The following is a 14416-nucleotide window of genomic DNA, read 5'->3' as shown; positions in this document are numbered from 1 at the left end:
TGTTGTGAGACGCTCTTATGTATACCATGGTTGTAGCAAGTCGTTAATTTAGTTACTTTTGCCTTCCTCTTAGGCTGAAGTAGTCTGACCATTCTCCTCTGACTTCAGGCATTAATAATACATTTTGACCCAGAAAACCCATGTTAACGGGATATTTCTCTTGCCATACATTTCTCTGTAAACCCTAGACATGGTTGTGTGGGGAAACTCCCAGAAGATCAGTAGTTTCTGAAACACTCAGACCATTCCATCTGCCACCAAAAACCATGCCACGTTCAAAGTCACATAAATCACATTTTTTGCCATTCTAATCCTCAGGTCGTCCTAATACGTCCACGCGTTTAAATGCACTCAGTTGCTGCCATGTGATTGGCTGAGTAAGACAAGATGATAATAAGTTAACAGCTGTAGCTAACAAAGTTCCGAGAAGTGCATATATATATTTTATTCACATGTAATAATTTCATTTTATTCTTAACAAATCAGAATTATGTAAGATAAACACTTTAGTTACATTTTACAAAATGTCTCCTGGAGAGGTAATCTTTGGGAACCGAAGTCTTTCAGTCCCCGTTGCACCCGGACGGATTAAAACAACGTACCATGGATGCTAGTGAGGAAAACAACGTGAAGGCCGTCAGGAGAAGTAAAGAAGAGAAAAAACTTCTCAGAAAACAAATTAAAGCCAGTCACACATTACTGAAGCATGAAGGCATCCATACGACCCCGCAGCTTACCAGGGTAAAGAAAAATAACGTTTATTTGACGGGAAATGGTTCGTTGTCATATGTTTCATTATTCTTCGCTTGTTTTATAACATTAAAATGATTTTAAAAGTTACCTGCATATCTAATATTTAATTGTTCTATTCAAAATTTTTATATATATATTTATTACTATTGTTGTTATTATTATTGATAAATTAACAAGAAAATCAGCCGCTGTTTATGGAAAATACCTTGAATATTTTACTCGTTATAAGAGACTTTTCATTTGCTCCTTTTAAATGGGATTCATTTTTGTGTTCCTGCAGCAGTCTGAGACAGTTTTAAGAACCATTTCTATTTATCTGAAACGATTTCACGCTGTTATCTCTGCAGACAAATACAAATACGAGTTCATAAAAATTGGGTTTCATAGCAAAAGGGAACAAACTACTTTATACTAGAGACAAATATCAACAAACAAACATCAACATTTTAAGCCAGTAAAAGCATCACAACAAAAACACAAACTACTTCATTTGTTTAGTTGTTTTTTCATGAGAGTATGTGTTGTAGGTTGATTGATTGCTAAGCAGTCTAACAATCCTTGAGAAAAGGCCTTTTCCCCCTTTTTTCTGACATCTTCTTTTTTTCAGTTATTTTCAGGTTTGTTTGTTTTTGTGTGATTTTTACTGTTTATTTCACCTCTGCAGAGTCTGGTGGTGGCTAATGGTGGCCTGGGGAACAGCGTTAGTCGAGAGGAGCTCTCGGCAGCGCTGAAAGAGATGGGAGAAGTGGAGAGCCTGCTCATGCCTCCCCATAAGCCCTATGCTTTTGTCACATACAGGTACACTTGGGGCACAGACAGCACTTTGCCACAGCAGGAATGCGCTTTGTACATTGAGGACCTTTTTATTCCAGTTAAAACTAATATTATTGTCATTTTCATTCTCGTTCCAGGTGTGAAGAGAGTGCTCTAAAAGCGTACACCCACCTTAATGGACAGAAGCTGCAGTGCGGAGAGAGCAGCGTCATGCTCTACCTCGCTTATGTCAACTCAGGTACTTTTACTTTCAGTACCATCAGGAACATTGTGAGTTCTTTCAGATATAGCCTGGCTTAGACATAAATTCTCCTTTCTCTTTTAAATGGATTTACACTTGCAGGGTTTTTTTTATTGTGTTTTATTAATGTAATGAGTTATTGCAATGCATTTGACTGAAAGTTGTCTTCTTAAAGTTCCATATGACATTACAATGGCTTCAGATGCCGGTGATTGTTCTGTATGGGTCTTATTAGAGCTTAGCTCAGCTTTCGATACAGTGGATCTTACACTGGATTGGGTTTCTTCATATGTTACTAATAGAAGTTGTTCAATCTTTGCAAAGACTATGTCAGTGTATGTCTGATGTTTTTTTTGGGTCTGTATTTTCTGCCACTTGGTCAGGTAATTGCCAGTGCTGATAGTATTTCTTGCCATTTTTTTGCTGATGACCGTCAGCTGCGTTACTCTTTTAAACAGCATGTGCACTCTGCACTCATACTTTTGATTGGCTGTTTATCAGCTGTTAAGGATTGGCTAGCTGGATTTTTTTTCTTTTAGTTAAATGAATAAGAAGCTTTATTATTGCTTTTTCATATTGCTTCTTATTGAAGCATTTGTTGGGTTCATAGGCTCTTCTGTCAAGCGATTTATAAATAACCTTGTGTTTTACTAGATAGTTCTTTGTCTCTGGATGCTCATGATAAAACTGATACATGTGCCCGACAAATCTTAGGTTTACAAGTAAGTCAAATAATCTGAAATACTCTGAAAGGTTTTGTTGGTTTTTTTGCAGCCAGTATTTAAGATCTACTGTGTATTTTCACGCTCTTGTATAGTGACCTATGAGGAGGAAGCATCCGTCCCATTGCCAGAGGGTTTAGTTCTGCTGGAGGATTTTGTGTCCCCAGAAGAAGAAGCTCTGCTGCTTGCTGCTGTAGACTGGTCATCCACTAATGAGGATGTTACAGGTGAGGGTATCATTTCCCCCCCAAAAAAGCTGTGAAGAAAAGCCAGGCATACACTTTTGATTACTGTTTCTGAATAATCCCCTTTAACTGATTCTTAGCGCAAAAAGCTCTGAAGCACAGAAGAGTGAAACATTATGGCTTTGAATTTCGCTACGACAACAACAATGTGGATAAGGACAAGCCATTACCTGCAGGTAATCTGGATCTTCTTTTATCAAACATATTGTATCAGGTGTGGTTTTGTGGACTGTGTTTTTCGTGATATGGTCTTCAGTCACTAGACAAGCATATAATAAAGCAAAACAGAAGTAGCAGAGGAATATGTGTGTTTCTAGGTATCCCTGCGGAGTGTTTACCTGTTCTGGAGCGTTGTTTAAGAAATGGACAGATCAACGTTATGCCAGACCAGCTGACTGTAAATCAGTATGAATCTGGACAGGGTGAGTTACAGCTCGAATAATTCACAGAAAGTTTTTGCTCATTCCCAACTCTTATTTTTTAATTTCTGAACTCTACTAGCTGGGATTGGTTCCAGAGCCCCTGCAACCCTTTGTTAGAATATTGTGATAAGGAAGGATAGATAGATTAGTGCTGTATGATTCTCAGCTCAGAATAATAATAATAATTATACTGGTCCTTTGGGCAGTTAATAACTGAAACAAGGACTTTTAGTCCCCGTCGCCATTATATTGTAATTTTAAATATACAATATAAATGTAACAAATTTATTAGACCACCACCCAGTGTAAGGTTTATGCCACAGCTGCTCTAAGTTAACACAGTATTGTTAATTACTAAGATGCCAAATTATGATTATTTACTTGCATTCATGGACGGAAAAATTGGTTTTAGTGGTTGAGTGTTACGCTTGATTAATAACTGCTTTTATAACTGATAATTAATCTGTTATTAAAAATGAATAAGAGAGCACACAAACAGAGTTTACTGATTTGCACCACTGGGTGGCAGCAGAGCCTTTCCTGAACCAGTCGATGAGGAGTTATGGAAGCCTTTGGGCTGAGAGAAGTTTCTTAAATGTTTCGCTTGATTAACGTTGCTCTGAAGGTTTTCATTTTTCATGTTTGTTTATGATATTTCCAGGTATTCCTCCTCATGTGGACACTCACTCTGCCTTTGAGGACACCATCCTGTCTCTGAGCCTGGGGGCAAAGGTGAGAAGTCGGTCAGGCATCTGTGATTTGATCATCGTCATCGTTGCCACAGACCTGTGAGCTGTTGGTAATTAGTAGCTGTTTGAAGCCAGCATCAGTCAGCAGTACTCGACGTGCAATCATCAGTGATTAAAATGAAAGTTGTACATAAAGATGGTCTAAAGAAAACACTGCCAGCTTTCATCTTAAAACTGTTAAGAGGTGGTTATTCGTTTAAACCCAGTGAGATCAAGTCTGTGTGTATTCATTTATAAGTTCTAGTTTAATCTGTCAAATTAACCGCAACCTTCCTGAGCTCTGTGATTTATCTGCTTCAGAGAGCTGTCAGTAGTGTGTGTGTGTGTGTGTGTGTGTGTGTGTGTGTGAGGGTGCGTACGTGCACACATCTTGTGTCCTTGTGTTTTTCCTGAGAACACTGTGTTACCTTCTCGGTGTGTCTCATTCTTTTCAGTTCCTTCTCACCGTAGCATCCGTTCATCCAGCAGGCACTTAAGGAATTAAAGCTCGCAAGAAATTTTGTAAACAAACGGATGTACACAAGAGTTATAGATTTTCCATTTTCATGTCCTTCACTCTTCCAGGTGTTCACAGGTGTTGCGACCTATAAACTAAGATCGTGGGTTTAGTCTTTGCTGCCTGATTGCTGTGGATGAACACCCATCTGTCCCTGCTTGTCTGAAAAGCAGGGGCTCTGCTAGCAATCAGCTGTCATCTGCTGTGGCATCTGTCACACACACACACACACACACACACACAGACTGACAGTGTGTGTATTCATTGTCCTTGCTTTTCAGTGGAGATTCAGAGCCACAGAAAAAGTGGGCATATTAAATCACGTTAAAAAAGGAAGGGACACTTGGAGGAATATTTGAAGCGAATAGACCCCGAAAGAAAGTTTTATTGAGTGCAATTAAACTGGCTCTTCTTTAAGCGATGCATGGGAGTAATGGTACTGTTAAGCTGAGCGGTGGTATTTCTCGCAGTATTTCCTGTTTAACACCACTCAAGTACGCATTTACATGTAGTCATGGTGACCTGCTGAAGCTCAAACTGTGCTTTAGAATTGGAAAAAGTTGATTCGAATGACTAAACGTGACATGGTTGCTGGTGCCAGATGCGCTGGTCTGATTATTTCAGAAACTGCTGATTTGCTGGGATTTTCCCACACAGCCATCTGTAGGGTTTACAAAGACAGGTCGAATAAAAGAGAATTTATCCAGTGAGCGGCAGTTCTCTGGGTGAAAATGTGTTTTTGATGTCAGAGGACTGAGGACTGCTTGAAGCCGATAAGAAGAAGAACCACCGCACGCAGAAGAGCATCTCTGAACACAGAACGCATTGAAAACTTGAAGCACATTGGCTACGTCAGATTGCCGCTGCACTCTGCAGTAAACTGAGGCTGTAGTTCCCATCAAAATTGGATAGTGTAAGCATGGATTCATGCTCCCTCGTATCAACGGTTCAGGCTGTTTGTGGTGGTGGGGGGGTATTTTCTTAGCACACTTTGGACACCTAGTACCAACTCAGCATTGTTGAAACACCACAGCCTCCCTGAGTATTGGGAAGAAGGTGCTCTGCTCCATCTCAAAGGGGCTCCGACTGGGTACTTGTAATGAAGCTCTGAGTGCACATTAGGATTTCTAAATTTGATGTTGTGGTGGTTGCAGAGAATACAACAAGTAGCTTATTTTAAAGACTATTTGGAAACCTTGTTAAATATTTTGCTACTCTGTGGATTTAATGAGTGCACTGCAGTTTGATTCAGCTTTGATTTAAGCAGACAGGATTTGGTGCATAACAAACCTTTATGCCATTCGCTCAGTTTCATTGGATTTAATTTCTCTGAAAATGTAACACAAGTGATTCAGTCATTATTAATGAAACACTTGTTTCCTGGTAATTACACGAACTATAACTGCATTATTGAGCTGTTTGTGATGTTGTATATTGGCAGCCTTTTTGGTGTGTGCTTGTGTGTTTGTGAGGACCAGTTGTAGACTACAGAAGCAAGGACTGACTTTAGGGCTAATTGTAGAAGTTAGGCAGAGGTTTAGGGTTACTTATTGTGATGCTTGAAGTTAAGGTAAGGAAGTAAAGAAGTAAAGAAGCTCTCTGTAATTGATTGTACTCAGAAAGATGTACAAACCTGTGTGTGTTTGTGTGTGCGTGCATACGTGTGAGGAGGGAGGGAGATGATGAATAGTTGTGAAGTAAAGCGTAGTTGCCGGCGTCACCATCGATTTAGTCACATTCCACCCTTTCATTGATTGGCTAACACTCCTCAGAGGGGAACACACACACACAGTAGTGTGTTAGTGAGGACCTTCATTGACAATAATGGCTTCCCTAGCCCCTTACCCTAACCATTAAAAATGAATGCCTAACCCTTACCCTAAACCTAACCATAACCTAATTGTAACCCTGACACTGAAACTACATTTTGAGCCTCAAAAAGGCCTTCACTATACTTGTGAGAACCAACAGTCACTTGTAAGGACACACTCACCGGTCCTCACAAGTATAGTAGAATGCAGATTTCGGTGCTCATAAAGATAGCTAGACAGGAACACACACACACACACACACACATATACATGAATGCCATCTACTTCACAAAATCCAATTTTCCTGCTGTCAGAATTTGGAGGGATACAATTGGAAATTGTTGTAGATGTAATTTCCCAGCAGAGCTTATTCTGTTATGTGCTGTAAGGAAACATTAGGATCAAACACCAACGCTGTGTCTGCTAGCTGCAAGTGAGAGAAAACATGAACAGTGTTTTAGGTGGTCGACAGTGTTTTCCTTTGGGTGACATCAGTCAAAACTGTGTAGTTTGGAAGTTTTGTGCCAAAGTCTCTTTCAGTCCTGAGCTACTGCTGGATCAGTAAAATATTAGCTTTGGTGCAAACGTTAAAAAAAAAAAAAAAAAAAAGTAAATGAAAAATGAGTCAAAGTTTTTTAAATTTGTTATACTACTACTGCTACTAATAGTAGTAGTAATAATAATAATAATAATAATTAATAATAATAGCTGTACAGCAGTATGGCTTAATTAGAATATAGAAACAAACCATGAAATTGCCCAACTCTCTACTGAAGAACTAAAAGCATAAAAACTAGTGCGTAACTTGTTTCCTGTACTTGCAGATACAGAAACATTTTGATGAATAATAAAAATATAAAGGTGTATTATCAGCAGTTATTACTTGCAGCAGATGCACAGTAATATGTAGGGAAACACTGATGCAGGATGCCAAATTATTATTGCTGTTGAACTGTTAGTTGGAATTGCATGTCCACAACAGGAGCATCATGATGTCTTCTAGGTGGATGTCCTGCTGCTGTGATGGGCCTTCATGCTTATAATGTTGGCCTGATCTTTGTTGATGTTGAGACTGATTCCCAGTTCTGATGTCAGAAGTGCAGTTTTTGTCCAGCCTCTGGGGGCAAGAGCACCGTGTCATCAGCAAAGTCAGAGTTGCCATGTTGTGCTGATAGTGCCGAGTGAATGCTGTTCCTTCTTCCTACTGTAGAACTCATGATACAGTGAGTTGGAGAGGAATAGATATGTTTGGGTGTCTACTCAGCAAAATGCACAGGTGCAATGAGAGAGGACCAGGACCCATTCCTTGAGAGACTTCTTACATCATAGCAGTTCTTTCTCATTCACCATCATTGATGATGGCTGCATGTACCATGTGTGAGGAATCTGATTGCAGTTCCTGCCTTTCCTATTTAGAAGTGATCCACAGTATCAGATGCTGCTAAGATCAAATGCAGTCGAGTCTGTGAAACTCCCCGCATTATTCCTCAGGCAAATTGTGTTCAAAACCTTTGCAAGGGCTGCTTCTATGCTGTGATACGAGCGGAAATCTGACTGAGAGCTGTCAAGGATGTCATCCATCAGTAGAAAATGATTGGGTTACAAAGGGAAGGGCCTGGCGGCTGTTTTTTTTGTGTGTGTGTGTGTGTGGCATTGGAAATATGCCTGCAAGAAATATATATGTATATAAATCCACACCCAATGACTTTAAAACCTTCATAAAAATTTTTAATTTCATCAGTAATTTGTTATTATCGGTGCAGTGAAGTAATGAGTAGAAACCACTCTTACTTTTAACACAGCGCGTTTGTGTTTGTGCAGACGGTGATGGAGTTCCGACATCCTGATGGTCGTGTTGTTGCTGTGGTGCTGCCTGGACGGAGCCTGCTGGTCATGAAGAGCGAGAGCAGATATCTCTGGACTCATGGGTAAGCTGGACTGTGTCAAAGCATCAGTCTCTCCTTTTGGAGTCAGGTTCTTTTGACCTGATCTTTGGATTGATGCTTAATTTGCTGCTTTTTCCTCTGAAAAAGAAACTATTTATTTACTACAATTAGTACATTTCAGTCTGTTGATGGTCTTCGTCTTCAACCTTTGCATTGTATTTGTTCACATCCACATCCTCTCATCCTCTTCACCAGTTGGTTTGTGTGTTTTTGTCTTTTATAACTACTAAGACAAGCTCTTTGTGTGTCCTTTTAGGATCACTCCTCGTAAGTTTGACATGGTGCCGGCCTGTGAGCAGCAATCCCCCGATCATGTGACGCCTGAACCTGGAACACGTAGCAATCTGACTCTGAGCAAGAGGGGCACACGCACTTCTTTCACTTTCCGCAAGATCAGGCCTGAACCCTGCCGCTGTGGTGAGAGTGAAGCAAAACACACTTTGCTTTTATAAACTGCTTTACTCACATTATGAGAGTAAGTGAGGTTTTGAGAGGTAAATTTAATTTTAATATATGTAATATGTTACGGGGCTCCTTTTTCTCATTTTTTCATTTCTGTTGTTCTGGGTTCTTTTGTGACCTGGATGAGTTGTTGATGCGCTCTTGGAGTAATTTTGTTAGGCTGGCCACTTCTTGGGAAGGTTCACCACAGTTCCAACCATGGCTGTCACCATGGTGACAGGAGTCCCAAACCTTAGAAATGGCTTTGTAACCCCGTTTCACACTGATCAAGCAACTTTGTTTCTCAGACGTTTCTTTAGATCCTGACATGATGCTTTGCTTTTTGAGGTCTTTCAGCCTGCTTCACTTTGTCAGGTTCAGTTTAAGTGATTTCTTAATTCTACAGGTATGGCAGCAATCAGACCTGGGTGTGGCTAGTGAAATTGAACTTGGCTTTCCAAAAAATGTGGTTAATCACAGTTTAGGCTACTACTTTATCCCCCACAGGGCCAGATTGATAGGTTTGTTTACCTTTTGTCGCTTAATAAATGAAATTGTCAGGATATCTTTGTCTAATATTAAAATTAGACAGCAGGATTATGTTATTTTGTCTGACAGTTTCATCGCATGAGAATCCTAAACCCAGAGCATAGCTAGCGCTTTTGCATAAAGACAATAATAAAAGATATGCGAACGATATGATTGTAATTAAACGTTGCATGGCAACGCAGGTCAAAGATAAACGATCGGCACATCTCACCAGTGAACGCCTTCTCTCTGTCTCCAGCCTTCCCCTCTGCCTGTGACAGTCAGGGAGCTCCTTCAACACTCTCGCCCTCTACGCCGTCCCCTCCCGCGCTTCCATGTTGCCATGCCGATGCAGCCCGTCTAGAGGAGGAGTATGTGCACCGGGTGTACGACGCTATCGCCTCCCACTTCAGCAGCACCCGCCACTCCCCCTGGCCTCGCGTTTGCCACTTCCTGTCCTCGCTCCCACCGGGTAGCGTACTAGCTGATGTGGGCTGCGGAAATGGGAAATACCTGGGCGTAAACCCAGAGATGATTGCAGTGAGTGTCATTTTATACTGAAATGTCTGCGCCTCTGAGATACTTCATTGATCCCTGCAGGGTAATTTCCTCTATCACTGCTTTTTTTATTGCTGCTGTTTCTTAGATTGTCAGCGCTTTGAAATGCTACACATTTTCATAACAGGCGCTTATCTGCAGAAGCATTCATCTGTGTATTCGAGCTAGAACTCCTCTCCTTCATTTCTCACATAGGGATGCAAAATCTAAGATGGCTCTGGGCTTTTTCAAACACATGTAGATCAGCATGACTCATCCAATAACTACTAATGACCTTACACAACACTGTCGCTCTGATAAGGCCACAGAGGTGAGGTTAGAGATGTAACATCAGGTTTAACTTTGGGTTAAAGCCTTTAAACACCATCAGACTTATAGGTGAAAGGATAAAAGAAAGTGAAATGGACTTACATAAAACATCAAAGCATGGCTGTAATAAATGGAATACAGGGTTGTAATTATAGTCAGATCTGCTTGTGCTTTAATGACGGGGGAGTGATACTGATGAGCTTTTTAACTTACACATTCAAGCAGTCTTGAATGACTGCTCGAATGTGACAAACCGTTCCTAAAAACAACACAGCTTTAAATTCTTGGGAGAATTCAGGAGCTCTAAATTCGTCCATGTTAAAGGTTGATTGTCTGGTGGCAACATTTTATTTTGGTGAATTGGTGGATTGGTTCACTTGAATGAGTTGTGATGTTTAATAGAACCGGAAAACAAAAAAGATATCCTAGTTGTTTAAAAATCTCTTTAGTTGGAAGAAATTGAGACAGTATTGCGATATATACAGGGACACCAATTATCAATATTCAAGTAAATAAATAAAAATTAATCTGGGAATATTCAAAACAAAAGGCCTCATCTCACCTGATAAGAAGCAACCTTTCTGCAAACAATCGGGGAGATTGTTGAAGGTTTCCAAAGAACTTTTTCATTTATAACATAATAGTTAATGGGAATTTCTGTCTATGCAGACAGCATCAGGGATTTTCACTGATTTATCACAGTTAACTGTTGTATTGACAGACATAGATTGCATGTTATTGGCAACTTGACCCCATGCAGTCCAGACTGACTTCACATTTATGGCAGGTTTCAGTGACAGTGCTGGTGTGGTTCACCATCTCATTTTGCAGCAAAAAACAAATCGCTGAAGTGAGATAACTTTGTCTTCTTGGATAAAACAAGTATTGTTTACATTTAAAAAAGTTCAAGGTGAGCTGTTCATCTGTAATTAGGGTACACTGTTCACCTCAGCTGTCAATGCTGGGTGTGAAGTATCCACATCTATTTACTCTGAAGGAGGCTGAAAACTTTATACTGTCAGTTAAAAAAGAATCGCCCCTGTACAGCTATACATATCATAATTTCTGCCCTGAGTGTTTTAACATTGGAGACTATGGGGTTTATTTCCTCTCAAAGCCAACCTCAAGTGGCCATTTGGGGAACTGCAGCTGTTGCGCATCAGCTAAAGCTTCTTTCCCCGAACAGTAGACAGACCACGTCGTGGTCACACTCGCAGTGCTCGGGATTTTCATAAACATAAAAAGAAAAGGAGGAACCTGAGCGAGCCACTTCAGGACCTGGTTGCATAAGCCTGACCTCTGTGCTTCAGAATGAAGCAAAGTTTGCATCATTGGGCTAGACGCTGCAGCTTACACGTCTACCTCCAGTGGTAGAGCTTTGGGTCTCTGGGAGGGTATAACTGAATGTGAAATGTAGGCGTGAGTTAGCAGAGAGTTTGCTTTTGGCCACAGGTGTAAACATCACGTCTTGCTTCAGGACGGCTAAATAAATAAGAGTAAGGCACAGCAGGATGAGATTCCTGTTGTTGCTCTCATTTCTTCCCTGTTTCTTTTTTTTTTGTTGTTGTTTTTTTTGCATAAGCTCAGTTTCCATGGTAATATCCTACATTTCCTGTTTACGTATGCACACTGGGATATTCTTGTTTGGGATTTGGGGGTGCATGTAAGCAGCTTATCCTGACTCAGAGTGTAGCTGTGATAAATCAGAACAGAGAACACTGTGATCATGCAGCGAGCACAGCAGCTACCCGAGTTTTATTCTGCTTGTTCTCATTTTCTCCCAACCCAGGCCTCTGCTCTTCTTCTGTTTTCTCGCCTCAGTCCTTCCCTCTTTTTGTGCCTCCTGCTCTACTTAATCTTTCTGTTTGCACGTCAGCAGTAGATCGAGGGTGTGTGTGCATATGTGTAGTGTTCCCGCTCTCTCACTTGTGTCTGCTGTCTCTTGTTCACCTCGCATAGTTTATCTCCATTCTTGCTCATTTTCTCTGGCTTAAATGATCACGAGCAGTTTGTAAACGTGTTCTTCTTCAGACCTTGTACGTGCTGACACTCTGCTGACCTGTGCGTTTGTTGCCGTTTGAGAATGATAGTCCACTGAATGGCCTTGTTACTCTCTCTCTGTATGTTTTATTTCAGGTGGGATGTGATCGTAGCAGCGCTCTCGTCCAAATTTGTGCAGAGAGGGGTTTCCACGCATTTGTTTCTGATGCTCTGAATGTTCCTCTGCGAACAGCCTCCTGTGACGCTTGCATCTCTATAGCCGTCATACACCATTTCTCCACAGAGGTACACACAGCTCATCCTCATACAAAGAATAACCAGAATAGAACCGTTATATCAGTTTTATTTAGAAAGATGGACCTACAAAAAAAGACTTGTATTAATTGTTAGTAGCTCACTAAAGTTTTCATGTTCTGAACTTTTCATGGAACCGTGTGCAAAAGCCAGCTCTTATTTCTTTAAATTCTACTAGGAACATGGGAATGGATGCAGTGATTTATTCAAACATGTGCAAACATACTTGGTAATACTGATATAAGGCATAAGGAGACAGACTTAAATATTTGGTATGACCACCTTTATTCTATACAGCCTGAACTCTCTTGGGCAGCTTTCCTGTAAGGTCTGGAAGTCTTCAGGAATAGTTCTCTAAGCTTCTTGAAGGACATTCAAATCTCTTCTTGGGATGTTGGCTGCTTTTTGTTCTGTTCTCCATCAACATGATCCCACAGTGCTTAAATAATGTTGACATCTGGGCTCTGGGGAGGCCAATCCATGACTGATAGTGTTGCACTGTATGCTTTTCTCTCCAGATACGCTTTTACTGCATTAGCAGTAGGTATTGATCGGTGGATCAAAATCTGATGGTATTTTTCTGTGTTCATAATTCCATCAATTAGGAATCAGGTTGTTGGTGCAAAATCTCTCTGACAATGATTCACATGCAGTGAGTTGCATGTGATTCTGTCTTTAATTAATTTTTTTAATGTGTGTGTGTTGTAGGAGCGGCGGCTAGCAGCTATGAGAGAGTTGGTGAGACTTCTAAAGCCTGGAGGTCATGCACTCATCTATGTTTGGGCTTTTGAACAAGAGTACAACAAGCAGAGGTCCAAGTACCTCAAAGACCACAACAAAGAGCATAATGGGAAGGAAAACCTTACTAAAAGCACATCCGAAGACAGACGGGAGCCTCATGGGAAATCGGCTATCCAGAATAGCGGACATTTAGAAGAAGGCTACGAACCTGTTGGCAAAGTGACTGATGGCAAGCTTAGTGTGCACACAAACCGCACAGCCTTTAACACCCAGGACCTTTTAGTTCCCTGGCATCTGAAAGAGGGGAAAAAACCAGGGGAGGAAGAGTCAGGAGATGGTGTGAAAAGGAATAAAAGAAAGGAGAAGTCTAAAAAGGTTTTAACTAACCAAACCAGAACTGACAGTAACCCTGGTCTCAGTCCAGGTTTTGATGCAAGTATGTCTCCTGGATTAAGACTTGACACTGATGACGCCACTCACAGCCCAGGCTCTAAGCCCAGTCCGAGTGGCACCACTCAGACCTCGAGTTCTCATCTGAAATCAGAGTCTGAGAGCCATCTAACCGCCGTCTTTCACCGCTATTATCATGTCTTCCACCAGGGGGAGCTGGAACAGCTGTGCAGCCAGGTGGATGGAGTCAAGGTACAGAGCAGCTACCATGACCAGGGTAACTGGTGTGTTATATTAGAGAAGGACTGACACACACGTCATTAAAATCATTTTTATGCAACTACAGATCTGCATAAATAAAGAATTTTAACTTAAAATTAAAGGATCCAGTTTTTGCCTTTTACATATATATGATTTTTAACTGTGTTGGAATAAATTAAAAACAAATCTCTGCTCCTGTTGTGCTTATTTATATCACCATGTTTTGACCTTGGCTGAGCAAACACACCTTTTCCCTGTTATGGTGTCATGGATCGAATAATCCCACTGCGATAAATCCCACCAGCTTTACTCAAAAATAAATGCAACTAAATGAAACATTTCTGGAGTTAGTATATCTACTAAGCATACTCTGGCTAGCTCACTGAAACCCCACAATAAAAACAAGCCTATTCAGCCGAGTGCAAAGACAAGACTGTACCTCACAGGCGATACAACCCTAATCTCAAAAAAAGTTGGGACGTTGTGTAAAACGGAAATAAAAATGATGCGATGAAAATGTCTCATTTTAAGACAAATATTCGCTCATTTTGAGTTTGATCACAGCAACATGTCTCAAAAACATTAGGGCAGGCCATGTTTACAGGTGTGTAGCAACCTTGCTTCTTTTAAGATCTGGGAACTAAGGAGACCAGCTGCTGGGCTTTTGGGAGATGAATGTCGTAGCTGCTCAACATTCCTGGGTGGTCTTTGTTTTATTTTTGTTTCATGATGCA

The 14416-nt window shown here is 40.7% G+C and overlaps 1 protein-coding gene across 1 annotated transcript; it reads left to right on the top strand.

Annotated features, from left to right (window-relative positions):
• The first annotated feature begins 596 nt into the window (after window positions 1-596).
• On the top strand, window positions 597-13833 carry alkbh8 (alkB homolog 8, tRNA methyltransferase). Its single transcript, XM_085245705.1, has 12 exons — window positions 597-741; window positions 1418-1551; window positions 1665-1765; window positions 2586-2717; window positions 2816-2911; window positions 3053-3157; window positions 3819-3889; window positions 8035-8141; window positions 8416-8576; window positions 9388-9668; window positions 12132-12281; window positions 12999-13833. The coding sequence occupies exons 1-12, from the start codon at window positions 604-606 to the stop codon at window positions 13728-13730; spliced, it is 2208 nt and encodes a 735-aa protein (XP_085101831.1). The 5' UTR covers window positions 597-603; the 3' UTR covers window positions 13731-13833.
• Window positions 13834-14416: the final 583 nt, after the last annotated feature.

The sequence above is a fragment of the Mchenga conophoros genome, linkage group LG14 (genome assembly GCF_057382185.1).
Source record: "Mchenga conophoros isolate Kocher_MC1m ecotype Shallow Benthic linkage group LG14, M_conophoros_male_GT1.1, whole genome shotgun sequence".
Lineage (NCBI taxonomy): Eukaryota > Metazoa > Chordata > Actinopteri > Cichliformes > Cichlidae > Mchenga > Mchenga conophoros.
This window is presented reverse-complemented; position numbering and strand designations above follow the sequence as displayed.